This window comes from Salvelinus alpinus, chromosome 4 (assembly GCF_045679555.1).
Source record: "Salvelinus alpinus chromosome 4, SLU_Salpinus.1, whole genome shotgun sequence".
In the NCBI taxonomy this organism is placed as follows: domain Eukaryota; kingdom Metazoa; phylum Chordata; class Actinopteri; order Salmoniformes; family Salmonidae; genus Salvelinus; species Salvelinus alpinus.
The window spans coordinates 20594187-20621710 of NC_092089.1; the positions used below are offsets into that span (position 1 = coordinate 20594187).

The 27524-nt window shown below is 46.1% G+C and overlaps 1 protein-coding gene across 1 annotated transcript in view; it reads left to right on the forward strand.

The window, feature by feature from the left end:
• LOC139572447 (kinesin-like protein KIF13A) overlaps window positions 1-27524 on the forward strand; it is a gene marked incomplete at its 5' end in the record, with an annotated part of 48954 nt that continues 21430 nt past the window's right edge. The window contains 17 exons of the mRNA XM_071395198.1: window positions 1-264; window positions 996-1106; window positions 1240-1374; window positions 7319-7452; window positions 8730-8816; window positions 9917-10098; window positions 13216-13441; window positions 13672-13834; window positions 14114-14257; window positions 14482-14637; window positions 16049-16213; window positions 17421-17597; window positions 19016-19167; window positions 19387-19519; window positions 20218-20364; window positions 25620-25655; window positions 27489-27524. The exon at window positions 27489-27524 is cut by the window's right edge and continues 64 nt beyond it. Of these exons, the coding sequence (XP_071251299.1) occupies window positions 1-264; window positions 996-1106; window positions 1240-1374; window positions 7319-7452; window positions 8730-8816; window positions 9917-10098; window positions 13216-13441; window positions 13672-13834; window positions 14114-14257; window positions 14482-14637; window positions 16049-16213; window positions 17421-17597; window positions 19016-19167; window positions 19387-19519; window positions 20218-20364; window positions 25620-25655; window positions 27489-27524 (2448 nt within the window). The remainder of the gene's footprint in view (window positions 265-995; window positions 1107-1239; window positions 1375-7318; window positions 7453-8729; window positions 8817-9916; window positions 10099-13215; window positions 13442-13671; window positions 13835-14113; window positions 14258-14481; window positions 14638-16048; window positions 16214-17420; window positions 17598-19015; window positions 19168-19386; window positions 19520-20217; window positions 20365-25619; window positions 25656-27488) is intronic.

Consider the following 27524-nt stretch of genomic DNA (forward strand, 5'->3'; position numbering starts at 1 on the left):
TACGACTGTCTATCAATTCAACTGTTTGTTCCCCTCCCTCGGTGTTGCCAGGACAACCTGGGTGGCAACAGTAAGACGTGTATGATCGCCACGGTGAGCCCAGCAGCTGATAACTACGAGGAGACGTTGTCCACGCTGCGTTACGCAGACCGCGCCAAGAGGATCGTCAACCACGCCGTCGTCAATGAAGACCCCAACGCACGGATCATCAGAGAGCTCCGGGAGGAAGTGGAGAAACTCAGAGTACAGCTCTCTCAGGCTGAGGTAGGAGACACACACACACCACACACACACGTCCTGGCTGGTCCGTTTAGACTGGTCCGTCCTGGCTGGTCCGTCCTGGCTGGTCTGTCCTGGCTGGTCCGTTTTGACTGATCCGTCCTGGCTGGTCCGTTTTGACTGATCCGTCCTGGCTGGTCCGTCCTGACTGGTCCGTTCTGACTGGTCCGTCCTGGCTGGTCCGTCCTGGCTGGTCCGTTCTGACTGGTCCGTCCTGACTGGTCCGTTCTGACTGGTCCGTCCTGGCTGGTCCGTTCTGACTGGTCCGTCCTGGCTGGTCCGTTCTTACTGGTCCGTCCTGGCTGGTCCGTCCTTGCTGGTCCGTTCTGACTGGTCCGTCCTGGCTGGTCCGTCCTGGCTGGTCCGTTCTGACTGGTCCGTCCTGGCTGGTCCGTTCTGACTGGTCCGTCCTGACTGGTCCGTTCTGACTGGTCCGTCCTGACTGGTCCGTTCTGACTGGTCCGTCCTGGCTGGTCCGTTCTGACTGGTCCGTCCTGGCTGGTCCGTTCTGACTGGTCCGTCCTGGCTGGTCCGTCCTGGCTGGTCCGTTCTGACTGGTCCGTCCTGGCTGGTCCGTTCTGACTGGTCCGTTCTGACTGGTCCGTCCTGGCTGGTCCGTTCTGACTGGTCCGTTCTTACTGGTCCGTCCTGGCTGGTCTGTCCTGGCTGGTCCGTTCTGACTGGTCCGTGTGTGTCTCTGTGTGTCTATGTTCCAGTCTCTAAAGGCTCCAGAGCTGAAGGAGAGGCTTCAGGAGTCAGAGAAGCTGATCCAGGAGATGACTGTTACCTGGGAGCAGAAACTACGCAACACAGAGGAGATTGCTACGGTAACCTACTCACTCACTCACATTCATTTAGCACATTCACATCACATGGAAGCTTCTGCATTCGGACTAAACCGTTGGTAGTAACTGTCTGTGCAGAGGTAAAATGACTTGTATGTTTGTTGTATTTCCACAGGAGCGCCAGCAGCAGCTAGAGAGTATGGGGATCTCCCTGGAGACGTCTGGGATCAAAGTTGGAGAGGACAAGTGCTTCCTGGTCAACCTGAACGCAGACCCCGCCCTCAATGAGCTGCTGGTTTACTACCTAAAGGTACACAACACCAACCACAACACCAACCACAACCACAACACCAACCACAACCACACACCAACTACAACACCAACCACAACACCAACCACAACACCAACCAAACACCAACCACAACCACACAACACCAACCACAACACCAACCACAGCACCAACCACAACACCTGTAGTCTGTGTAGTAGACAGTACAGTAGGATGATGCTAGCCTGTAGTCTGTATAGTAGACAGTACAGTAGGATGATGCTATCCTGTAGTCTGTATAGTAGACAGTACAATAGGATGATGCTAGCCTATAGTCTGTGTAGTGGACAGTACAGTAGGATGATGCTAGCCTGTAGTCTGTATAGTAGACTGTACAGTAGGATGATGCTAGCATGTAGTCTGTATAGTAGACTGTACAGTAGGATGATGCTAGCCTGTAGTCTGTGTAGTAGACAGTACAATAGGATGATGCTAGCCTGTAGTCTGTGTAGTAGACAGTACAGTAGGATGATGCTAGCCTGTAGTCTGTATAGTAGACAGTACAGTAGGATGATGCTAGCCTGTAGTCTGTATAGTAGACAGTACAGTAGGATGATGCTAGCCTGTAGTCTGTATAGTAGACTGTACAGTAGGATGATGCTAGCCTGTAGTCTGTATAGTAGACAGTACAGTAGGATGATGCTAGCCTGTAGTCTGTATAGTAGACAGTACAGTAGGATGATGCTAGCCTGTAGTCTGTATAGTAGACAGTACAGTAGGATGATGCTAGCCTGTAGTCTGTATAGTAGACTGTACAGTAGGATGATGCTAGCCTGTAGTCTGTATAGTAGACAGTACAGTAGGATGATGCTAGCCTGTAGTCTGTATAGTAGACTGTACAGTAGGATGATGCTAGCCTGTAGTCTGTATAGTAGACAGTACAGTAGGATGATGCTATCCTGTAGTCTGTATAGTAGACAGTACAGTAGAATGATGCTAGCCTGTAGTCTGTGTAGTAGATAGTACAGTAGGATGATGCTAGCCTGTAGTCTGTGTAGTGGACAGTACAGTAGAATGATGCTAGCCTGTAGTCTGTGTAGTAGACAGTACAGTAGGATGATGCTAGCCTGTAGTCTGTGTAGTAGACAGTACAGTAGGATGATGCTAGCCTGTAGTCTGTGTAGTGGACAGTACAGTAGGATGATACTAGCCTGTAGTCTGTATAGTAGACAGTACAGTAGGATGATGCTAGCCTGTAGTCTGTATAGTAGACAGTACAGTAGGATGATGCTATCCTGTAGTCTGTATAGTAGACAGTACAGTAGGATGATGCTAGCCAGTAGTCTGTGTAGTAGACAGTACAGTAGGATGATGCTAGCCTGTAGTCTGTGTAGTGGACAGTACAGTAGGATGATGCTAGCCTGTAGTCTGTGTAGTAGACAGTACAGTAGGATGATGCTAGCCTGTAGTCTGTGTAGTAGACAGTACAGTAGGATGATGCTAGCCTGTAGTCTGTATAGTAGACAGTACAGTAGGATGATGCTATCCTGTAGTCTGTATAGTAGACAGTACAGTAGAATGATGCTAGCCTGTAGTCTGTGTAGTAGACAGTACAGTAGGATGATGCTAGCCTGTAGTCTGTGTAGTAGACAGTACAGTAGGATGATGCTAGCCTGTAGTCTGTATAGTAGACAGTACAGTAGGATGATGCTATCCTGTAGTCTGTATAGTAGACAGTACAGTAGGATGATGCTAGCCAGTAGTCTGTGTAGTAGACAGTACAGTAGGATGATGCTAGCCTGTAGTCTGTGTAGTGGACAGTACAGTAGGATGATGCTAGCCTGTAGTCTGTGTAGTAGACAGTACCGTAGGATGATGCTAGCCTGTAGTCTGTGTAGTAGACAGTACAGTAGGATGATGCTAGCCTGTATATGTATAGTAGACAGTACAGTAGGATGATGCTAGCCTGTAGTCTGTATAGTAGACAGTACAGTAGGATGATGCTATCCTGTAGTCTTTATAGTAGACAGTACAGTAGGATGATGCTAGCCTGTAGTCTGTGTAGTAGATAGTACAGTAGGATGATGCTAGCCTGTAGTCTGTGTAGTGGACAGTACAGTAGGATGATGCTAGCCTGTAGTCTGTGTAGTAGGATGATGCTAGCCTGTAGTCTGTGTAGTGGACAGTACAGTAGGATGATGCTAGCCTGTAGTATGTATAGTAGACAGTACAGTAGGATGATGCTAGCCTGTAGTCTGTATAGTAGACAGTACAGTAGGATGATGCTATCCTGTAGTCTGTATAGTAGACAGTACAGTAGGATGATGCTAGCCAGTAGTCTGTGTAGTAGACAGTACAGTAGGATGATGCTAGCCTGTAGTCTGTGTAGTGGACAGTACAGTAGGATGATGCTAGCCTGTAGTCTGTGTAGTAGACAGTACAGTAGGATGATGCTAGCCTGTAGTCTGTGTAGTAGACAGTACAGTAGGATGATGCTAGCCTGTAGTCTGTGTAGTAGACAGTACAGTAGGATGATGCTAGCCTGTAGTCTGTATAGTAGACAGTACAGTAGGATGATGCTAGCCTGTAGTCTGTGTAGTGGACAGTACAGTAGGATGATGCTAGCCTGTAGTCTGTGTAGTAGACAGTACAATAGGATGATGCTAGCCTGTAGTCTGTGTAGTAGACAGTACAGTAGGATGATGCTAGCCTGTAGTCTGTGTAGTAGACAGTATAGTAGGATGATGCTAGCCTGTAGTCTGTGTAGTAGACAGTACAGTAGGATGATGCTAGCCTGTAGTCTGTATAGTAGACAGTACAGTAGGATGATGCTAGCCTGTAGTCTGTGTAGTAGACAGTACAGTAGGATGATGCTAGCCTGTAGTCTGTGTAGTGGACAGTACAGTAGGATGATGCTAGCCTGTAGTCTGTGTAGTGGACAGTACAGTAGGATGATGCTAGCCTGTAGTCTGTATAGTAGACAGTACAGTAGGATGATGCTAGCCTGTAGTCTGTATAGTAGACAGTACAGTAGGATGATGCTATCCTGTAGTCTGTATAGTAGACAGTACAGTAGGATGATGCTAGCCAGTAGTCTGTGTAGTAGACAGTACAGTAGGATGATGCTAGCCTGTAGTCTGTGTAGTGGACAGTACAGTAGGATGATGCTAGCCTGTAGTCTGTGTAGTAGACAGTACAGTAGGATGATGCTAGCCTGTAGTCTGTGTAGTAGACAGTACAGTAGGATGATGCTAGCCTGTAGTCTGTGTAGTAGACAGTACAGTAGGATGATGCTAGCCTGTAGTCTGTATAGTAGACAGTACAGTAGGATGATGCTAGCCTGTAGTCTGTGTTGTGGACAGTACAGTAGGATGATGCTAGCCTGTAGTCTGTGTAGTAGACAGTACAGTAGGATGATGCTAGCCTGTAGTCTATGTAGTAGACAGTACAGTAGGATGATGCTAGCCTGTAGTCTGTGTAGTAGACAGTATAGTAGGATGATGCTAGCCTGTAGTCTGTGTAGTAGACAGTACAGTAGGATGATGCTAGCCTGTAGTCTGTATAGTAGACAGTACAGTAGGATGATGCTAGCCTGTAGTCTGTGTAGTAGACAGTACAGTAGGATGATGCTAGCCTGTAGTCTGTGTAGTAGACAGTACAGTAGGATGATGCTATCCTGTAGTCTGTATAGTAGACAGTACAGTAGGATGATGCTAGCCTGTAGTCTGTGTAGTAGACAGTACAGTAGGATGATGCTAGCCTGTAGTCGGTGTAGTAGACAGTACAGTAGGATGATGCTAGCCTGTAGTCTGTATAGTAGACAGTACAGTAGGATGATGCTAGCCTGTAGTCTGTGTAGTAGACACCAGAGATATATATTTAGAGAATATTGTAGACATTCACTTACATAGCGTTGTTTAGAAATACACTGTGTATTGTTAATGGGGAACTAACATGGCTATACAAATTAATAAAGAGAGTCCCACACTATATATAAACTCCTAGGAATTTATTGAATAAACCACCAACGTTTCGTAATCACTGTGCCTTCTTGAGGCACCCTGAAGGAGGCACCCTCTGCTCTCAGGCACCCTGAAGGAGGCACCCTCTGCTCTCAGGCACCCTGAAGGAGGCACCCTGAAGGAGGCACCCTCTGCTCTCAGGCACCCTGAAGGAGGCACCCTCTGCTCTCAGGCACCCTGAAGAAGGCACCCTGAAGGAGGCACCCTCTGCTCTCAGGCACCCTGAAGGAGGCACCCTGAAGGAGGCACCCTTTGCTCTCAGGCACCCTGAAGGAGGCACCCTCTGCTCTCAGGCACCCTGAAGGAGGCACCCTCTGCTCTCAGGAACCCTGAAGGAGGCACCCTCTGCTCTCAGGCACCCTGAAGAAGGCACAGTGATGTTGTACCCAATAAATGCCTGGGAGTTTATATATAGAGTGTGACTCTCTTTCTTTGTTTTATAGCTTACAGTTTATTCCCCTTTAATCAGCACCTCTACACTAAATCATTTCTCTGGGGGTGCGCCAGCTCGCTGCCATAGAATGTTGAAGTGTCATGTAAATGCATCATAATGCAGGAATGGTATTGTCCCAACTCTCTAACTACAGCGCTCTGGTGTACACTACAGTAGGATGATGCTATGAGAACACAGGAAAGGAAAGGGAGTGGACACATAGTCACAGCGCTGACAGACAACTGGCTCAGTGGCTGAGAGGAACAGAGAGAGACTGAGGCTGTCCCAAACAGAGCCCTATGTACTATACTGTATAGGGAGAGAGAGACAGAGCAGAGAGACAGAGAGAGAGAGAGAGAGAGAGAGAGAGAGTAAAGGGGCGGGAGAGAGAGAGAGACAGAGCAGAGGGGCAGGGGGAGAGAGAGAGAGAGAGAGAGAGAGAGAGAGAGAGTAGAGGGGCAGGGTGAGAGAGAGAGAGAGAGCAGAGGGGCAGGGTGAGAGAGAGAGAGAGAGAGAGAGCAGAGGGGCAGGGTGAGAGAGAGAGAGAGAGACAGAGAGACAGAGAGAGTAGAGGGGCAGGGTGAGAGAGAGAGAGAGAGAGAGAGAGAGAGAGAGAGCAGAGGGGCAGGGGGAGAGAGAGAGAGAGTAGAGGGGCAGGATTAGAGAGAGAGACAGAGAGAGTAGAGGGGCAGGGTGAGAGAGAGAGAGAGAGAGAGAGAGTAGAGGGGCATGTGAGACAGCAGCCACGCCTCCTTCAGGCCTACAGAACAACAGGTCTGTGTCTGGGCCCCGGCCTGGACAGATAGCCTGCCCTGCATACCAGTGTGGAATGACACCCACACACACAATGGAATGAACAAGAGCCTGACTTACTGGGGTTATGTTAAGTAGCTGATACAGCTGCAGGAGGGAAGGAGTGTCGGACATCCTCTAGGAGTGGGGTGTTTGTTTAACTACACCCACTCTGTGATGAGAGAGGGAAAGACAAGGGGGGAGAGAGAGAAGGGAGAGAGAGAGAGAGAGAGAAGGGGAGAGAGGGAGAGAAAGATAGAGAAGGGGAGAGAGAGAGAAAGGGAGAGAGAGAGTTTAGAGTGGACAGCAATCAGCTTTTTCACTGACCTCACTAAGTGATTCACTAACTTAGTTTTTGTGTAGTATCTCGTTCCCCATTGATGAAAGGAGAAAGGTATTGTAGCAGATTAAAATGGCCTCATGATATCAGTGGGGAAGTAATGGCAAAATATCCCCAGTAATATAAGTGGTACATATCTGAGCCTGTGTGTCTGTGTGTCTGTGGGGGAAACTGGATTGCAGTCTGTTGCGTCAGATCAGATGTCAACCTGCCATTGGATGAAGTAGGACCTGACCCACATGAATAATGGGAAATTATCATCTGTGTGTGTGTGTGTGTGTGTGTGTGTGTGTGTGTGTGTGTGTGTGTGTGTGTGTGTGTGTGTGTGTGTGTGTGTGTGTGTGTGTGTGTGTGTGTGTGTGTGTGTGTGTGTGTGTGTGTGTGTGTGTGTGTGTGTAGGAACACACGCGTGTGGGTGCAGACACCTCTCAGGACATCCAGCTCTTCGGGATTGGTATCCAGTCAGAACACTGTGTGTTGGAGATCAGCCCAGATGGGGGGGAGGTCACCCTCACCCCTATAGAGAATGCCAGGTGAGCTAATGCACACACTCAGTACGCACACACACAGTACACACACAATACACACACACAAATACACAGTACACACACACACACAGTACACACACACACACACGCACATGGATGAGTGAACTGGACCTGACTGGAGTTTCTCATGACCTCATAGCTGAGGTATTTCTGATCTCAACCTCCTGCTTTGATATCAAACTCCCTCCCTCCCTCCCTCCCTCCCTCCCTCCCTCTTTGCCTGCCTGCCTCCCCTCTCCCTCCCTGCCTCTCCCTCCCTCCCTCCCTCCTTGCCTGCCTGCCTCCCTCTCCCTCCCTGCCTCTCCCTCCCTCCCTCCCCCTCTCTCCCTCCCTGCCTCTCCCTCCCTCCCTCCCCCTCTCTCCCTCCCTCTCTCTCCCTCCCTCCTTGCCTGCCCCCCCCCCCCCTCTCTCCCTCCCTGCCTCTCCCTCCCTCTCCCCCACCACCCGTCCCAGTAAAGGCTATCTATGAAATATGAGGATATCTCATTGATAGTCTTTACTGTTGTTGGGTGATATGAGGATATCTCATTGATAGTCTTTACTGTTGGTGGGTGATATGAGGATATCTCATTGATAGTCTTTACTGTTGTTGGGTGATATGAGGATATCTCATTGATAGTCTTTACTGTTGGTGGGTGATATGAGGATATCTCATTGATAGTCTTTACTGTTGGTGGGTGATATGAGGATATCTCATTGATAGTCTTTACTGTTGTTGGGTGATATGAGGATATCTCATTGATAGTCTTTACTGTTGGTGGGTGATATGAGGATATCTCATTGATAGTCTTTACTGTTGGTGGGTGATATGAGGATATCTCATTGATAGTCTTTACTGTTGGTGGGTGATATGAGGATATCTCATTGATAGTCTTTACTGTTGGTGGGTGATATGAGGATATCTCATTGATAGTCTTTACTGTTGGTGGGTGATATGAGGATATCTCATTGATAGTCTTTACTGTTGTTGGGTGATATGAGGATATCTCATTGATAGTCTTTACTGTTGTTGGGTGATATGAGGATATCTCATTGATAGTCTTTACTGTTGTTGGGTGATATGAGGATATCTCATTGATAGTCTTTACTGTTGGTGGGTGATATGAGGATATCTCATTGATAGTCTTTACTGTTGTTCGGGGATATTTGATGTGTTGTATTACTTTCTGTGTGGAAGAGGAGGTACAGCAGGATGGGATGTCTACTCTCCCACAACACACCTCAATATGACGTCATCAGACTGTATTGCTCTGCTCCAACAGAACCTGTGTGAATGGAACCATGACTGAGTCCTTGGTCCACCTGTGGCATGGAGACCGCATATTATGGGGCAACAACCACTTCTTCAGGTGAGGAGTTTCTCTACAGAACATGAACATCTACTGGACAAAGTTAACTAGAGATTTTCCAGAAATCCTACTTGTAAATATTCCCAAAAACAGCAGGAAATCCAGAACCCTCCAATCAGGATTTCTGGAAAACCTGAGAATTTGAGGAATGTTGCTGGAATTGTTACATCCTTTATCTGCCAGGTGGTGTAGAAGCAGGAAGTGAGTGTACATCCTGTATGGTGTAGAAGCAGGAAGTGAGTGTACATCCTGTATGGTGTAGAAGCAGGAAGTGAGTTTACATCCTGTATGGTGTAGAAGCAGGAACTGAGTGTACATCCTGTATGGTGTAGAAGCAGGAACTGAGTGTATATCCTGTATGGTGTAGAAGCAGGAACTGAGTTTACATCCTGTATGGTGTAGAAGCAGGAACTGAGTGTATATCCTGTGTTGTAGAAGCAGGAACTGAGTGTACATCCTGTGTGCTGTAGAAGCAGGAACTGAGTTTACATCCTGTGTGTTGTAGAAGCAGGAACTGAGTGTACATCCTGTATGGTGTAGAAGCAGGAACTGAGTGTATATCCTGTATGGTGTAGAAGCAGGAACTGAGTGTACATCCTGTGTGTTGTAGAAGCAGGAACTGAGTGTACATCCTGTGTGTTGTAGAAGCAGGAAGTGAGTGTATATCCTGTGTGCTGTAGAAGCAGGAACTGAGTGTACATCCTGTGTGTTGTAGAAGCAGGAAGTGAGTGTATATCCTGTGTGCTGTAGAAGCAGGAACTGAGTGTACATCCTGTGTGTTGTAGAAGCAGGAAGTGAGTATACATCCTGTGTGTTGTAGAAGCAGGAAGTGAGTGTACATCCTGTGTGTTGTAGAAGCAGGAAGTGAGTGTACATCCTGTGTGCTGTAGAAGCAGGAAGTGAGTGTACATCCTGTGTGCTGTAGAAGCAGGAAGTGAGTGTACATCCTGTGTGTTGTAGAAGCAGGAACTGAGTGTACATCCTGTGTGCTGTAGAAGCAGGAAGTGAGTGTACATCCTGTGTGTTGTAGAAGCAGGAACTGAGTGTACATCCTGTGTGCTGTAGAAGCAGGAACTGAGTGTACATCCTGTGTGTTGTAGGATAAACCTGCCTGGGCGGAAGCGGCGTGAGCGTCTGAAGGAGCTGGAGAGGGAACATGCATCCCCCAGGGAGAGCTATGTAGAGGTAGACGTAGAGACAGCCAGCGAGGCCTCCTCAGAACAGGACTACAGCTATGAGTTCGCCCAGACAGAGGTCATGATGAAGACCCTGGGAAACAACGGTATGTATGAGGACTTCTGGAACGCCCAAATTACAATCACTTTGCTAAACTAGGTTTTTCAGAAATCCCATTTGAAAGATTCACGGATTTCCTGCTTATTCCCTCCTGATTCCGGTAATCTTCCAACCGGGATTTCTAGAAAACGCAGGATTTTTGGGGAAGTACCTGGAATTTTGCAACACTGTATTGAACGATATACAGTGATGCGTTCGCACTGTAGGTATGAACTGCCTCAGTCCCTGAAAGCGCTCTGTGGCCTCTCCTCCTCAACCCCGACAACAGAAGTTTAATTTAGAGCCACTTGACCTGCGATGGAGGACACTAGTCCCCCTCAAGGGGAGCTGAGGGGGAAACAGCTGTCCTCTCCTCGCTCCTCTCTTTCCCTGTGATGCAACCGTTATGTCACACACAAGCTGTCTTTTGTGTGTGTGTGTGTGTGTGTGTGTGTGTGTGTGTGTGTGTGTGTGTGTGTGTGTGTGTGTGTGTGTGTGTGTGTGTGTGTGTGTGTGTGTGTGTGTGTGTGTGTGTGTGTGTGTGTGTGTGTGTGTGTGATGCCCCTGTCCTGTTCACATGAGGTGGGATGACCTGCAGCCTTGCATCTGCTGTGTGGGAGAGGCTGCCATCCCACCTATTACACACTAGAGGTCGACCGATTATGATTTTTCAACGCCGATACCGATTATTGGAGGACCAAAAAAGCCGATACCAATTAATCGGCCGTTTAATTTAATTTAATTTTTTTGTAATAATGACATTTACAACAATACTGAATGAACACTTATTTTAACTTAATATAATACATCAATAACATCAATTTAGCCTCAAAGAAATAATGAAACACGTTCAATTTGGTTTAAATAATGCAAAAACAAAGTGTTGGAGAAGAAAGTAAAAGTGCAATATGTGCCATGTAAAAAAGCTAACGTTTAAGTTCCTTGCTCAGAACATGAGAACATATGAAAGCTGGTGGTTCCTTTTAACATGAGTCTTCAATATTACCAGGTAAGAAGTTTTAGGTTGTAGTTATTATAGGAATTATAGGACTATTTCTCTCTATACCATTTGTATTTCATATACCTTTGACTATTGGATGTTCTTATAGGCACTTTAGTATTGCCAGTGTAACAGTATAGCTTCCGTCCCTCTCCTCGCCCCTGCCTGGGCTCGAACCAGGAACACATCGACAATAGCCACCCTCGAAGCAGCGTTACCCATGCAGAGCAAGGGGAACAACTACTCCAAGTCTCAGAGCGAGTGACGTTTGAAACGCTATTAGCGCGCACCCCGCTAACTAGCTAGCCATTTCACATCGGTTACACCAGCCTAATCTCGGGAGTTGATAGGCTTGAAGTCATAAACAGCTCAATGCTAGAAGCATTGCGAAGAGCTGCTGGCAAAACGCATGAAAGTGCTGTTTGAATGAATGCTTACGAGCCTGCTGCTGCCTACCACCGCTCAGTCAGACTGCTCTATCAAATCATAGACTTAACTATCATTTTTGAAAACAAAACGTTTATTCTTTCAGTGAAATACGGAACCGTTACGTATTTTATCTAACGGGTGGCATCCATAAGTCTAAATATTGCTGTTACATTGTACAACCTTCAATGTTATGTCATAATTATGTACAATTCTGGCAAATTAATTACGGCCTTTGTTAGGAATAAATGGACTTCACACAGTTTGCAATGAGCCAGGCGGCCCAAACTGCTGCATATACCCTGACTGCTTGCACGGAACGCAAGAGAAATGACACAATTTCCCTAGTATGAAATACAAATGGTATAGAGAGAAATAGTCCTATAATTCCTATAATAACTACAACCTAAAACTTCTTACCTGGGAATAACTCATGTTAAAAGGAACCACCAGCTTTCATATGTTCTCATGTTCTGAGCAAGGAACTCAAACGTTATCTTTTTTACATGGCACATATTGCACTTTTACTTTCTTCTCTTTCTTCTTCTTTGTTTTTGCATTATTTACATTTACATTTAAGTCATTTAGCAGACGCTCTTATCCAGAGCGACTTACAAATTGGTGCATTCACCTTATGATATCCAGTGGAACAACCACTTTACAATAGTGCATCTAACTCTTTTAAGGGGGAGGGGGGGTTAGAAGGATTACTTTATCCTATCCTAGGTATTCCTTAAAGAGGTGGGGTTTCAGGTGTCTCCGGAAGGTGGTGATTGACTCCGCTGACCTGGCGTCGTGAGGGAGTTTGTTCCACCATTGGGGTGCCAGAGCAGCGAACAGTTTTGACTGGGCTGAGCGGGAACTTTTAAACCAAATTGAACATGTTTCATTATTTCTTTGAGGCTAAATAGATTTTATTGATGTATTATATCAAGTTAAAATAAGTGTTCATTCAGTATTGTTGTAAATGTCATTATTACAAATACATTTTTAAAAATCGTCCGATTAATCGGTATCGGCTTTTTTGGTCCTCCAATAATCGGTCGACCTCTACTACACTACACTACACTACACACACCACTACATTACACTGCACTACACACACCACTACACTAAACTCACCACTACACTACACACACCACTACACACACCCACCATCCACACACACCACTACACTAAACTCACCACTACACTCACACCTAGTACAGACCAGCTGGTACAGACCATCTGGTACAGACCATCTGATACAGACCATCTGGTACAGACCATCTGGTACAAACCATCTGATACAGACCATCTGATACAGACCATCTAGTACAGACCATCTGGTACAGACCATCTGGTACAGACCATCTGATACAGACCATCTGGTACAGACCATCTGATACAGACCATCTGGTACAGACCATCTAGTACAGACCATCTGGTACAGACCATCTGATACAGACCATCTGATACAGACCATCTGGTACAGACCATCTGGTACAGACCATCTGGTACAGACCATCTGATACAGACCATCTGGTACAGACCATCTGGTACAGACCATCTGATACAGACCATCTGCAGAATGTGGTCCAGGTGTTAGAGAAGCAGTATGTTTTAACAGTATGGTATCTCTCCTATAGATCCCATGCAGAACGTGGTCCAGGTGTTAGAGAAGCAGTATGTTTTAACAGGATGGTATCTCTCCTATAGATCCCATGCAGAACGTGGTCCAGGTGTTAGAGAAGCAGTACCTGGAGGAGAAACGCACAGCGCTGGAGGAACAGAGGATGATGTACGAGAGAGAGCTGGAGTCACTACGGCAACAGCTGTCTCCTGAGAGGACCAATCAGCACCAGCGATCCAGCAGCGACCGCCTCACCTTCCCCACACACACACCATCACACCACAGCAAGATACGCCCCTGGACTGAGGAGAGGTGAAGGGAATACACACACACACACACACACACACACACACACACACACACACACACACACACACACACACACACACACACACACACACACACACACACACACACACACACACACACACACACACATGCTACGGCTTTGGATGCAGGAGCAATGAAGTTGTAACCAACCTGTTTGGATCACAGTCACAGGTGTGAATGGTCTCTCTGTATGTCCTCTGTGTGTGTGTCAGGGACGAGCTGTTTCGTCAGAGTCTGTCCAGGCTGAGGGAGCAGGTTGTCAAGGCCAACACCCTGGTGAGAGAGGCCAACTTCCTGGCAAAGGAGATGAACAAACTGACTGACTACCAGGTCACCCTACAGATCCCTGCAGCTAACCTCAGTGCCAACCGCAAGGTGATCAACCTCTGCATACACTTCTAATACACACACACACACACACACACACACACACACACACACACACACACACACACACACACACACACACACACACACACGTCATCAGTGATGTGTCATGTTTTGTCATCTACATACGGTACAATGAGAAAAAAGCTCAAGGAACGGTCTGATTGTGTATCATTAATATGATAACGTGTACACAAAAATACTGTCATTTGTAGAACTTTGTTCAGTACATTATATCACCTTGAGAGTCAGTGTGTCTTGGTTCAGCGTGGAGCCATAGTGAGTGAACCAGCCATCCAGGTGAGGTGGAAAGGGAAGGGGACACAGGTGTGGACCATCGAGAAGCTGGAGAACAAACTAGTGGACATGAGAGACCACTACAGAGACTGGAAGGAGGGAGCTGAGGACACGGTGAGAGGAAGGGGAGAGGAGGAACGGGGAGGGGAGAGAGGGATGATGAGAGGGGGAGATAGAGGGATGATGAGAGGGGGGATGAGAGGGGATCATGTTCCGAGGGGAGACACTGCTGGAAGTGATTGTGGGAGGGAAAAGTATTCTTTGTCAGTGATGAAGATGATAATTGGATGATGGGGGAAGTTTTCAGGTGTGTGTTTGTATCATGTTTCCCTGATCAGCATACCAAGCTGAACAACCACAAGCAGCACAGTGAGTCCTTCTATGAAGCTCAGGAGAACCACAACCTGATAGGAGTGGCCAACGTCTTTCTGGAGTGTCTTTTCCACGATATCAGACTACAGTACGCTGTTCCTATCATCAGCCAGCAGGGGGAGGTGAGAGAACAACACACACACACACCTACACAACGGAATGTATACACACACACACACACACACACACACACACAGACACACACACACACACACACCTACACAACGGAATGTATACACACACACACACCTACACAACGGAATGTATACACACACACACACACACACACACACACACACACACACACACACCTACACAACGGAATGTATACACACACACACACACCTACACAACGGAATGTATACACACACACCACAGGAGGTTGGTGGCACCTTAATTGGGGAGGACTGGCTCGTGGTAATGACTGGAGTGGAATCAGTGGAATATTATCAAATACATCAAACACATGGTTTCCATTTGATTCGTTCCGGCCATTATTATGAGCCGTCCTCCCTTCAACAGCCTCCTGTGACACACACACTCAGAGGAATGCACACACACACACACACATCTCATTTAAGGAGGGTTAGTAATGATTAACGATGGTAGTGATACAGTGGGGTTGTGCTGTTATCAACTTCATGGTAGTACTTCGGGTCCTTGCTGGGCGGCAGGTAGCATAGCGCCGGGTTTCCCAAACTGGGTCCTGGGGCCCCCACTGGGTACACGTTCTGGTTTTTGCCCTAGCACTATACAGCTGATTCTAATAATCATAGTCGGATGATGAGTTGGTTATTTGAATCAGCTGTGTAGCGCCGGAGGGCAGGACTGAGTTTGGGAAACCCTGGCTTAGTGGTTAAGAGCGTTGGGCAAGTAACCGAAAGGTCGCTGGTTCGAATCCCCGAGCTGACTAGGTGAAAAATCTGTCAATGTGCTGTTGAGCAAGACACTCAACCCTAATTGGTCCTGTAAGTCTCTCTGGAGAAGAGCGTCTGCTAAGTTACTAAAGAAATGTAATTACCTGTTCTCAATGTGTGTCTGACCACATGCTTCTACCAGGATATTGAAATGGCTTCTGGGGAACTCTTTGTACTTGGCGTTAATCTGTCTGTACTCTGCACCTGTTTAGATCTGTACTGAGGTGTGTTGATGTGCTGGGTCTGTACCCCCTTCTCTGTCTGTACTCTGCACCTGTTTAGGTCTGTACTGAGGTGTGTTGATGTGCTGGGTCTGTACCCCCTTCTCTGTCTGTACTCTGCACCTGTTTAGGTCTGTACTGAGGTGTGTTGATATGCTGGGTCTGTACCCCCTTCTCTGTCTGTACTCTGCACCTGTTTAGGTCTGTACTGAGGTGTGTTGATGTGCTGGGTCTGTACCCCCTTCTCTGTCTGTACTCTGCACCTGTTTAGGTCTGTACTGAGGTGTATTGATGTGCTGGGTCTGTACCCCCTTCTCTGTCTGTACTCTGCACCTGTTTAGGTCTGTACTGAGGTGTATTGATGTGCTGGGTCTGTACCCCCTGGTGTGTGACAGGTAGCCGGCAGGCTCCACGTAGAGCTGATGCGTGTCAGCGGGGCGGTGCCGGAGCGGCTGGAGGGGGGAGATGATTCGTCAGAGAACTCCAGTGAGAGCAGCATCTACGATGTGATGGACAGTCAGGGAGAGATGGTCCACATGGCCAGGAAACTCACCTGCAGGGTACGTCTCATACACTACTACTGTCTGTCTGGGTCCTGGAGGGTTGCTGCCATCACTGTCCTAGTGCCATCTCCTGCCATTGTGCCTTTGAGCAAGGCACTTAACCCCCTGACTGCTCAACGGGCGTCATAGTAGAACTGTCCTCTGTTCTATCTCCTCAGTATATATAACTGTCCTCTGTTCTATCTCTAACTCTTCAGTATATATAACTCTTCAGTATATATAACTCCTCAGTATATATAGCTGCTCAGTATATATAACTCTTCAGTATATATAGCTGCTCAGTATATATAACTCTTCAGTATATATAACTCTTCAGTATATATAACTCCTCAGTATATATAACTCTTCAGTATATATAACTCTTCAGTATATATAACTCTTCAGTATATATAGCTGCTCAGTATATAGAACTCTTCAGTATATATAACTCTTCAGTATATATAACTCCTCAGTATATATAACTCTTCAGTATATATAACTCTTCAGTATATAGAACTCTTCAGTATATATAGCTGCTCAGTATATAGAACTCCTCAGTATATATAACTCTTCAGTATATATAACTCTTCAGTATATATAACTCCTCAGTATATATAGCTGCTCAGTATATAGAACTCTTCAGTATATATAACTCTTCAGTATATAGAACTCTTCAGTATATAGAACTCTTCAGTATATAGAACTCTTCAGTATATATAACTCTTCAGTGTATATAACTCTTCAGTGTATATAACTCTTCAGTATATAGAACTCTTCAGTATATATAACTCTTCAGTATATATAACTCTTCAGTATATAGAACTCTTCAGTATATAGAACTCTTCAGTATATATAACTCTTCAGTATATAGAACTCTTCAGTATATAGAACTCTTCAGTATATATAACTCTTCAGTGTATATAACTCTTCAGTGTATATAACTCTTCAGTATATATAACTCTTCAGTATATAGAACTCTTCAGTATATAGAACTCTTCAGTATATAGAACTCTTCAGTGTATATAACTCTTCAGTATATATAACTCTTCAGTGTATATAACTCTTCAGTATATATAACTCTTCAGTATATATAACTCTTCAGTGTATATAGCTGCTCAGTTTGTGTCTGTGTGTCTTTCGGAGGATTTGTAATAAACAGGACAACAGTGGATCTGTGTAGATTGGACAATAACGTCATCTTCTTCATGGTTATTTTCTACTACAGGTGCGTATCAGGGAGGCCACGGGGCTGCCTCTCAACCTGTCCAACTTCGTCTTCTGCCAGTACACCTTCTGGGAGGGGGCGGAGCCTACGGTGGCCCCGCCCATGGTCAGCCCAGACACGCCCACCACGCCTCGCTCCCCCGACGCCCAGTTCACCGTCCGCTTCGACCACTGCAAGGTAGGGAACATAGGGTTACAACATTATGGTGACTTTCCTAAAATTCCCAGGTTTTACGGAAATCCCGATTGGAGGAATCTAGATTTCCTCCTGATTACTTCCTGATTTCGGGACTCTTCAACTGGGATTTCTGGAAATCCAATGAATTTTGGAAAAGTTATTTCACATCATCCTCTGCTGGCTGTCACTGACGCTGAGGATTCTGGTTAGAATATGTCTGCATCCCAAATGGCACTCTGTTCCCTATCCAGTTGACTACTTTAGACCAGGGCCCATGTCACCATTATTCTCATGTTTCTGCTCATCGTTGATGTTTCATATAGTATCTCTCTGTGTTTAGGAGTATGTGATCTGCTCATCGTTGATGTATCATATAGTATCTCTCTGTGTTTAGGAGTATGTAATCTGCTCATCGTTGATGTTTCATATAGTATCTCTCTGTGTTTAGGAGTATGTGATCTGCTCATCGTTGATGTATCATATAGTATCTCTCTGTGTTTAGGAGTATGTAATCTGCTCATCGTTGATGTTTGATATAGTATCTCTCTGTGTTTAGGAGTATGTGATCTGCTCATCGTTGATGTTTCATATAGTATCTCTCTGTGTTTAGGAGTATGTGATCTGCTCATCGTTGATGTTTGATATAGTATCTCTCTGTGTTTAGGAGTATGTGATCTGCTCATCGTTGATGTTTCATATAGTATCTCTCTGTGTTTAGGAGTATGTGATCTGCTCATCGTTGATGTTTAATATAGTATCTCTCTGTGTTTAGGAGTATGTGATCTGCTCATCGTTGATGTTTGATATAGTATCTCTCTGTGTTTAGGAGTATGTGATCTGCTCATCGTTGATGTTTCATATAGTATCTCTCTGTGTTTAGGAGTATGTGATCTGCTCATCGTTGATGTTTGATATAGTATCTCTCTGTGTTTAGGAGTATGTGATCTGCTCATCGTTGATGTTTCATATAGTATCTCTCTGTGTTTAGGAGTATGTGATCTGCTCATCGTTGATGTTTAATATAGTATCTCTCTGTGTTTAGGAGTATGTGATCTGCTCATCGTTGATGTTTGATATAGTATCTCTCTGTGTTTAGGAGTATGTGATCTGCTCATCGTTGATGTTTCATATAGTATCTCTCTGTGTTTAGGAGTATGTGATCTGCTCATCGTTGATGTTTGATATAGTATCTCTCTGTGTTTAGGAGTATATGATCTGCTCATCGTTGATGTTTGATATAGTATCTCTGTCTTTAGAAGTATGTAATCTGCTCATCGTTGATGTTTGATATAGTATCTCTCTGTGTTTAGGAGTATGTGATCTGCTCATCGTTGATGTTTGATATAGTATCTCTCTGTGTTTAGGAGTATGTGATCTGCTCATCGTTGATGTTTGATATAGTATCTCTCTGTGTTTAGGAGTATGTGGTCCATGTGACAGAGGAGTTTTTAGAGTTCATCGCAGACGGGGCGCTGGCCATCGAGGTGTGGGGTCACCGCTGTGCCGGGAACGGACGCTCTCTCTGGGAGCTGGACGCACTGCTGGCCAAGACACGCACACTACGAGACAGGTACACACACCGTGTGTAGAGCACATACATATTGTGTGTGTATAATCTCAAGGATACATAAAGGCATGCACCACACACACACTCACCCGTCACTTGCTTGTTGTGTGTAAGTAAGGGCCTGTAAGTAAGCATTTGACGTTAAGGTCTACACCTGCTGTATTCAGCGCATGTGACAAATAAATGTGTGACAAATAAGTCCCATGTGATTTGTCCCTGCAGGTGGAGTGAGGTGTCTCGTCGTATTGAGCTGTGGGTTTCTATCCAGGAGCTGAATGAGCAGGGGGACTACTCTGATGTAGAGATGCAGCCTGGGAAGGACATCGGTACTGGAGGAGTGTTCCAGCTCAGACAGGTAACAGGACAGGGAAGGACATCGGACTGGAGGAGTGTTCCAGCTCAGACAGGTAACAGGACAGGGAAGGACATCGGTACTGGAGGAGTGTTCCAGCTCAGACAGGTAACAGGACAGGGAAGGACATCAGACTGGAGGAGTGTTCCAGCTCAGACAGGTAACAGGACAGGGAAGGACATCAGACTGGAGGAGTGTTCAAGCTCAGACAGGTAACAGGACAGGGAAGGACATCAGACTGGAGGAGTGTTCCAGCTCAGACAGGTAACAGGACAGGGAAGGACATCAGACTGGAGGAGTGTTCCAGCTCAGACAGGTAACAGGACAGGGAAGGACATCAGACTGGAGGAGTGTTCCAGCTCAGACAGGTAACAGGACAGGGAAGGACATCAGACTGGAGGAGTGTTCCAGCTCAGACAGGTAACAGGACAGGGAAGGACATCAGACTGGAGGAGTGTTCCAGCAACATTTAAAGGGACATTTCACTCATAAAGTATAGTTTGTCAGATTGATGTCAAGATGAAACCACGTCCCACGACATCGGTTATGTAGATCCAGTTATATGCCTCATTGACTCAATCCCCAAATGAATGGAAAAGATGAGCGCCGTCTAATTTCCCGGTTTTCTTCTGTGTTTATCTTCATTGTAATTGGCTGTCTGTATGTTAAGCAGGTTATATGGATGGTGTGTGTGTTGTCAGGGTCACTCGCGCAGGCTGCAGGTGTGTGTGAAGCAGGTGCAGGACTCTGGGACTCTGCCTCTGCTGGTGGAGGCTGTTCTGTCTGTCTCTATCGGCTGTGTGTCAGCACGCTCCACCAAGCTACAGAGAGCCCTGGACAGCTACCAGGTCAGTGTCACACACACACTATTACACACACACACACCACTACACAATCACACACACACACACTACACACCAACACCCCACTACACACACACACACACACACACACACACCACTACACAATCACACACACACACACCACTACACAATCACACACACACACACACACACACTATCACACACACACACACACACACACACACACTATCACGCACACACACACACACACCACTACACACACACACACACACACACACCACCACTACACAATCACACACACACACTATCACACACACACCACTACACACACACACCACCACTACACAATCACACACACACACACACACACACACACACACACACACACACACACACCACTACTACACACACACACACACCACTACACACACACACCACCACTACACAATCACACACACACACCACTACACAATCACACACAGCATATTTCTATAATAAGTTTGTGAGAGATGTGGCAATGTTGTATATCAGATTTGCTTCCTCTTTATAATATACAACTGTGGTGTTATATGTAATGTATTGGTCAAGGAGACTCATGTGGTGGTGATGGAGGTGGTGGTGGTGGTGGTGGTGATGATGGTGGTGGTGGTAGTGGTGTTGGTGGTGGTAGTGATGGTGGTGGTGATGGTGATGGTGGTGGTAGTGATGGTGGTGGTGATGGTGGTAGTGATGGTGGTGGTGATTGTGGTGGTGATTGTGGTGGTAGTGATGGTGGTGGTGGTGGTAGTGGTGATGGTGGTAGTGATGGTGGTGGTGGTGGTAGTGGTGGTGGTGGTGGTGGTGGTGGTGGTAGTGGTGGTGGTAGTGATGGTGGTGGTAGTGATGGTGGTGGTGGTAGTGATGGTGGTGGTAGTGATGGTGGTGATGGTGGTAGTGATGGTGGTAGGGGTGATGGTGGTGGTGGTGGTGGTAGTGATAGTGGTGGTAGTGATGGTGGTGGTGGTGGTAGTGATGGTGGTGGTGGTGGTAGTGATGGTGATGGTGGTGGTGGTGGTAGTGATGGTGGTGGTGGTGGTGGTGATGGTGGTGGTAGTGATGGTGGTAGTGATGGTGGTGGTGGTGGGGGTGGTGGTGATGGTAGTGGTGGTGATGGTGGTGGTAGTGATGGTGGTGGTGGTGGTGGTGGTGGTGGTAGTGATGGTGGCGGTAGTGATGGTGGTGGTGGTGGTAGTGATGGTGGTGGTAGTGATGGTGGTGGTAGTGATGGTGGTGGTGGTAGTGATGGTGGTGGTAGTGATGGTGGTGGTGGTGGTAGTGATGGTGGTGGTAGTGATGGTGGTGGTGGTGGTAGTGATGGTGGTAGGGGTGATGGTGGTGGTGGTGGTGGTGGTGGTGGTGGTGGGGGTGATGGTGGTGGTGGTGGTAGTGATGGTGGTGGTAGTGATGGTGGTGGTAGTGATGGTGGTGGTGGTGATGGTGGGGGTGGTGGTGATGGTGGTAGTGATGGTGGTGGTAGTGATGGTGGTGGTGGTGGTGGTAGTGATGGTGGTGGTGGTGGTGGTGATGGTGGTGGTGGTGGTGGTAGTGATGGTGGTGGTAGTGATGGTGTGACTAGCTGTGGTGATTCTGGTTCTGGGCCTACTGACATGACTAAATCATGGGCTGCTGTAAGGCTGTCTGTAAATCTAATGAATGTTGCAGAATGTCTGGGTTCATATTACTGTAACACAAACAGAGACACACACACACACCCACACACACAAACAGAGACACACACACACACCCACACACACACACCAGGCCCTGGGATGAGACTACAGTTCTACTGCCTAATGGTGGACTGGAGATATCTACAGTATTACAATACTGTACTGTGTATCTGGACATGATGAAATCCTAGCAGTAATCAATCTCTGCATCCTGTAGTTTTCAGATGGAGGATCCTCAGGCTATCATGTCAAAGCTGTCTGGTGTAGGGAAAGAAAGGAGCCAATCATCAATTATTCCACTGGAGGGAGACATCTGTAGAATGACGGAACCACAGAAATATATTCATCTGCTGTGTAGAATGTAGAAAAGTCAACATATTTTTCTGTTGTGTATCAATCGAATCCATTGAGTGATCTGATTAGGCTGTCCTCTAGTTGGACTACAATTTTTCACCTTAAGTTGACTACAGCGTTTCCGCTGCAGCCATTTTAGCTGTGGCGCTGCGCCACACCAAAATCGTTGCTGCCACGCCCCCCAAAAAATATGTAACATAAAACAAATATTTCTGCTGAGGCGAACTTTGAAGAGGCTAGAACATTCTACATTCACTTTTCCTCTTCAAGCAAAACGAGTCATGAATAGAATCTATGTACAGTTGATGTCAGAAGTTTACATACACTTAGGTTGGAGTCATTACAACTCCATTTTCAACCACTCCACAAAGTTCTTGTTAACAAACTATAGTTTTGGCAAGTTGGTTAGGACATCTACTTTGTGCATGACACAAGTCATTTTCCCAACAATTGTTTACAGACTTATAATTCATTTATAATTCACTGTATCACAATTCCAGTTGGTCAGAAGTTTACAATACACTAAGTTGACTGTGGCTTTAAACGGCTTGGAAAATTCCAGAAAATTATGTCATGGCTTTAGAAGCTTCTGATAGGCTAATTGACATCATTTGAGTCAATTGGAGGTGTACCTGGGGATGTATTTCAAGGCCTACCTTCAAACCCAGTGCCTCTTTGCTAGACATCATGGGAAAATCAAAAGAAATCAGCCAAGACCTCAGGAAAAAAAATGTAGACCTCCACAGGTCTGGTTCATCCTTGGGAGCAATTTCCAAACACCTGAAGGTACCAAGTTCATCTGTACAAACAATAGTGCGCAAGTATAAACACCATCGGACCAGGCAGCCGTCATATCGCTCAGGAAGGAGACGCGTTCTGTCTCCTAGAGTGGAACTTACTTTGGTGCGAAAAGTGCAAATTAATCCCAGAACAACAGAAAAAGACCTTGTGAAGATGCTGCAGGAAACAGGTGCAAAAGTATCTATATCCACAGTAAAACGAGTCCTATATCGACATAACCTGAAAGGCCGCTCAGCAAGGAAGAAGCCACTGCTCCAAAACCGCCCCAAAAAAAGCCAGACTACGGTTTGCAACTGCACATGGAGACAACGATCGTACTTTTTGGAGAAATGTCCTCTGGTCTGATGAAACAAAAATATAACTGTTTGGTCATAATTACCATCGTTATGTTTGGAGGAAAAAGGGGGAGGCTTGCAAGCCGAAGAACACCATCCCAACCGTGAAGCACGGGGGTGGCAGCATCATGTTGTGGGGGTGCTTTGCTGCAGAAGGGACTGGTGCACTTCACAAAATAGATGGCATCATGAGGCAGGAAAATTATGTGGATATATTGAAGCAACATCTCAAAACATCAGTCAGGAAGTTAAAGCTTGGTCGCAAATGGGTCTTCCGAATGGACAATGACCCCAAGCATACTTCCACACTTGTGGCAAAATGGCTTAAGGACAACAAAGTCAAGGTATTGGAGTGGCCATCACAAAGCCCTGACCTCAATTCTATAGACAATTTGTGGGCAGAACTGAAAAAGTGTGTGCGAGCAAGGAGGCCTACAAACCTGACTCAGTTACACCAGCTCTGTCAGGAGGAATGGGCCAAAATTCACCCAACTTATTGTGGGAAGCTTGTGGAAGGCTACCCGAAACGTTTGACCCAAGTTAAACAATTTAGTGGCAATGCTACCAAATACTAATGGTGTAAACTTCTGACCCACTGGGAATGTGATGAAGGAAATAAAAGCTGAAATAAATAATTCTCTCTACTATTATTCTTACATTTCACATTCTTAAAATAAAGTGGTGATCCTAACTGACCTAAGACAGGGAAATTTTACTTGGATTAAATATCAGGAATTGTGAAAACCCTGAGTTTAAATGTATTTGGCTAAGGTGTATGTAAGCTTCCGACTTCAATTGTACCTTGTCGGCTTCTTGTTGTGTGTTCTATGTGAGAAAGAAATTACGCTCGAAAAGCATTCAAGTTACGAGTGCCATAGGGAGGGAAACATGCATACTGACAAGCAGTTAATGCACAACAATTATTTTAATCATGGGGGAAACAGTAGATTCATTGGCTTTTATTAAAGAGAGGAGGGTCCCAGCTTTCCATTCTTACTTTATTTATTTCTCAACTCCTAAACATGCGTCCACCCTGCCTCAAAATCATGTTTTGGGAGTGATTTTTTTTTTTTATGAGACAGATTACACTTTTAGAGTAGTGGCAACCAGGGAAAATGGTGACTTGAAGTGGTTTCTGTGAGAAGTACTGGCAGGGGGTGCGTTACCCCGGGTGATGGTTTACCCCACGTTACCCTAACAGATAAGCCTACATTATATGGGACATCAAATGCATCAATAGGATGCTATCTAGTTAAAAGATCACATCTGAGATCTAGCTGGTGATTAGACCAATAGGGGAAATGCAGATAGACAACCTCATGCTTCAGCCTATTTATTTATAGCCACCATGCTGCATCAGTTGGGCTACAGGTGATCATGCCTATTGCTAATAGCATGCCTGATAGTATGGACTAGAGGTCGACCGATTATGATTTTTCAACGCCGATACCGATTATTGGAGGACCAAAAAAAGCCGATGCCGATTATTATATATATATTTGTAATAATGACAATTATAACAATACTGAATGAACAATGAACACTTTTATTTTAACTTAATATAATACATCAATATAATCAATTTAGTCTCAAATAAATAATGAAACATGTTCAATTTGGTTTAAATAATGACGCTCTTGAAAAAGAGATTTTAAATCTCAATGAGCCCTTCCTGGTTAAATAAAGGTTAAATCTATTTTTTTTCTCCATTCATTTTGGAGTACAATGTCCATTTAAAAAGTCAACAGAACTGAGCTTCTCAGTCATTCTACATACAAATGATCTGGGAGGTCATTTTTATGTAGAAGGACGGAGAAGCAGCCTTTTCCCCCACTGCTACACACTTTTCCAGAGGAAATAGAACCATGTGGTTAGTCAGCCAGTGACATCTCCAGTGCCACTGACCCTTACCCAGAGTTCTAGTGATTTACATTGGACATTTTGGTCAATTAGCAGACGCTCTTATCCAGAGCGACTTGCAGACAGTGGAGAGGTGTGTAGGCTACTACTACTCCTGTCTGTCTGTCTGTCTGCCTGTCTGACTGAGTGTACTGTACTGTGCTGTATTCTGTCCTGCCAGAGGGAGGAGGAGGATGGAGATATGGATAGTTATCAGGTATACTGTAACTCCTCAGTCTGCTACTGCTGCTGCTACTGCTGCTGCTGCATGATGGATGGTGCTGCCTCCTACTACAGCGAGGGTAGCAACATTCCCATAACTTAAAAAACAAAATCCTAGGTTTTCCAGATTGAATAAACAGGAAATCCAGGCATCGTCCAACTGGGATTTCTGGAAAACCTTGGAATTGTTTTAGATTTCCCAGAAATGTTGAACCCTAACTACTGCCAATGATGATGAGGCATGATGGATGGAAACCAGCTTCTGGTCATGTGCTTGCAGACTGTGGGCGCCACTAAGAAGGGTGCGCAGGGGGTGGGAAACAGGAGACAGGAGGCTAGAGGAGTAGGGGGTAGGAGACAGGAGACTAGAGAAGTAGGGGATAGGAGACAGGAGACAAGAGGAGTAGGGGGTGGGAGACAGGAGACTAGAGGGGTAGGAGACAGGAGGCTAGAGGAGTAGGGGGTAGGAGACAGGATACTAGAGGGGTAGGGGGTAGGAGGCTAGAGGAGTAGGGGGTAGGAGACAGGAGGCTAGAGGAGTAGGGGGGAGGAGACTAGAGGGGTAGGGGGTAGGAAACAGGAGACTAGAGGAGTAGGGGGTAGGAGACTAGAGGAGTAGGGGTAGGAGACATGAGACTATAGGAGTAGGGGGGAGGAAACAGGAGACTAGAGGAGTAGGGGGTAGGAGACAGGAGACAAGAGGAGTAGGGGTAGGAGACATGAGACTATAGGAGTAAGGGGTAGGAGACAGGAGACAAGAGGAGTAGGGGTAGGAGACATGAGACTATAGGAGTAAGGGGTAGGAGACAGGAGACAAGAGGAGTAGGGGTAGGAGACATGAGACTATAGGAGTAAGGGGTAGGAGACAGGAGACAAGAGGAGTAGGGGTAGGAGACATGAGACTATAGGAGTAAGGGGTAGGAGACAGGAGGCTAGAGGAGTAGGGGGTGGGAGACAGGAGGCTAGAGGGGTAGGAGACAGGAGGCTAGAGGAGTAGGGGGTAGTTTTCCCTACTCAGGTCTAGTGGTCAGGACAAACTCCTGATCCTAGGTCCGGCCTCACAGAGTGGAACATGATTGGATAATGTTGTGCACTTTTGGAGGAGAACTCTTGCCTCCAAGCACAATTTTGGATGGCACTGGTCCAACTAAATAATGTCATCCAAACAAAGACAAGGATTAGAACATCTTTTTAAGGCAGCACCCCAGGCCCAGATAGATCCCTCATATTCTGAGTTTCTTTCCTCCCACTCCACAGTCGCCCTGGTGTCTGTCTGTCTGTGTTCCAGTCTGTCCCTCGGTCCTACCCCCCCTCAGGTTTAACCAACACACTAACTTCCTTCCTGTCTGCTTCTCAACCCGCCACTCAAGAGCTGCTGCAGGAGACTTGTTGTACCACACTCAATCACATAACCAACGCAGTGCTGCATCCATGCATGACTCATTTAGCATGCCAGGGGAGTTGAGCTCAGGAATGGGGGTGGAGTCTGCATGTGTGTGGTTGTTATGGTGCTGGGTGGGTAGTTTGATCATGGTGATGTCATCTCAACATTAAAGGCTCTGAGCCTGGGAGCCATTCCATTTCCTGATAGAATTTGGGACTTTTTTTCAATACACTTTGAGAAAGAGGATTAACTTTGACTTGGCTCCTAGGGCCTCACACTGTGGCTTCTCACGCAGGTCATGTGGGGTCTACTGGGGTGAGGAAGTAGGAATCTGCCATGGAAGGTCCTGTAATGCTACAGACCACTGAACCAGACCCTGGTAATGCTTTGTTTCTGATACTGGACAGAGTCCTGCTGACACTGTTGTCTTCTGTTGGCCTGCAGGAGGAGGACCTGAACTGTGTGAGGGACCGCTGGTCT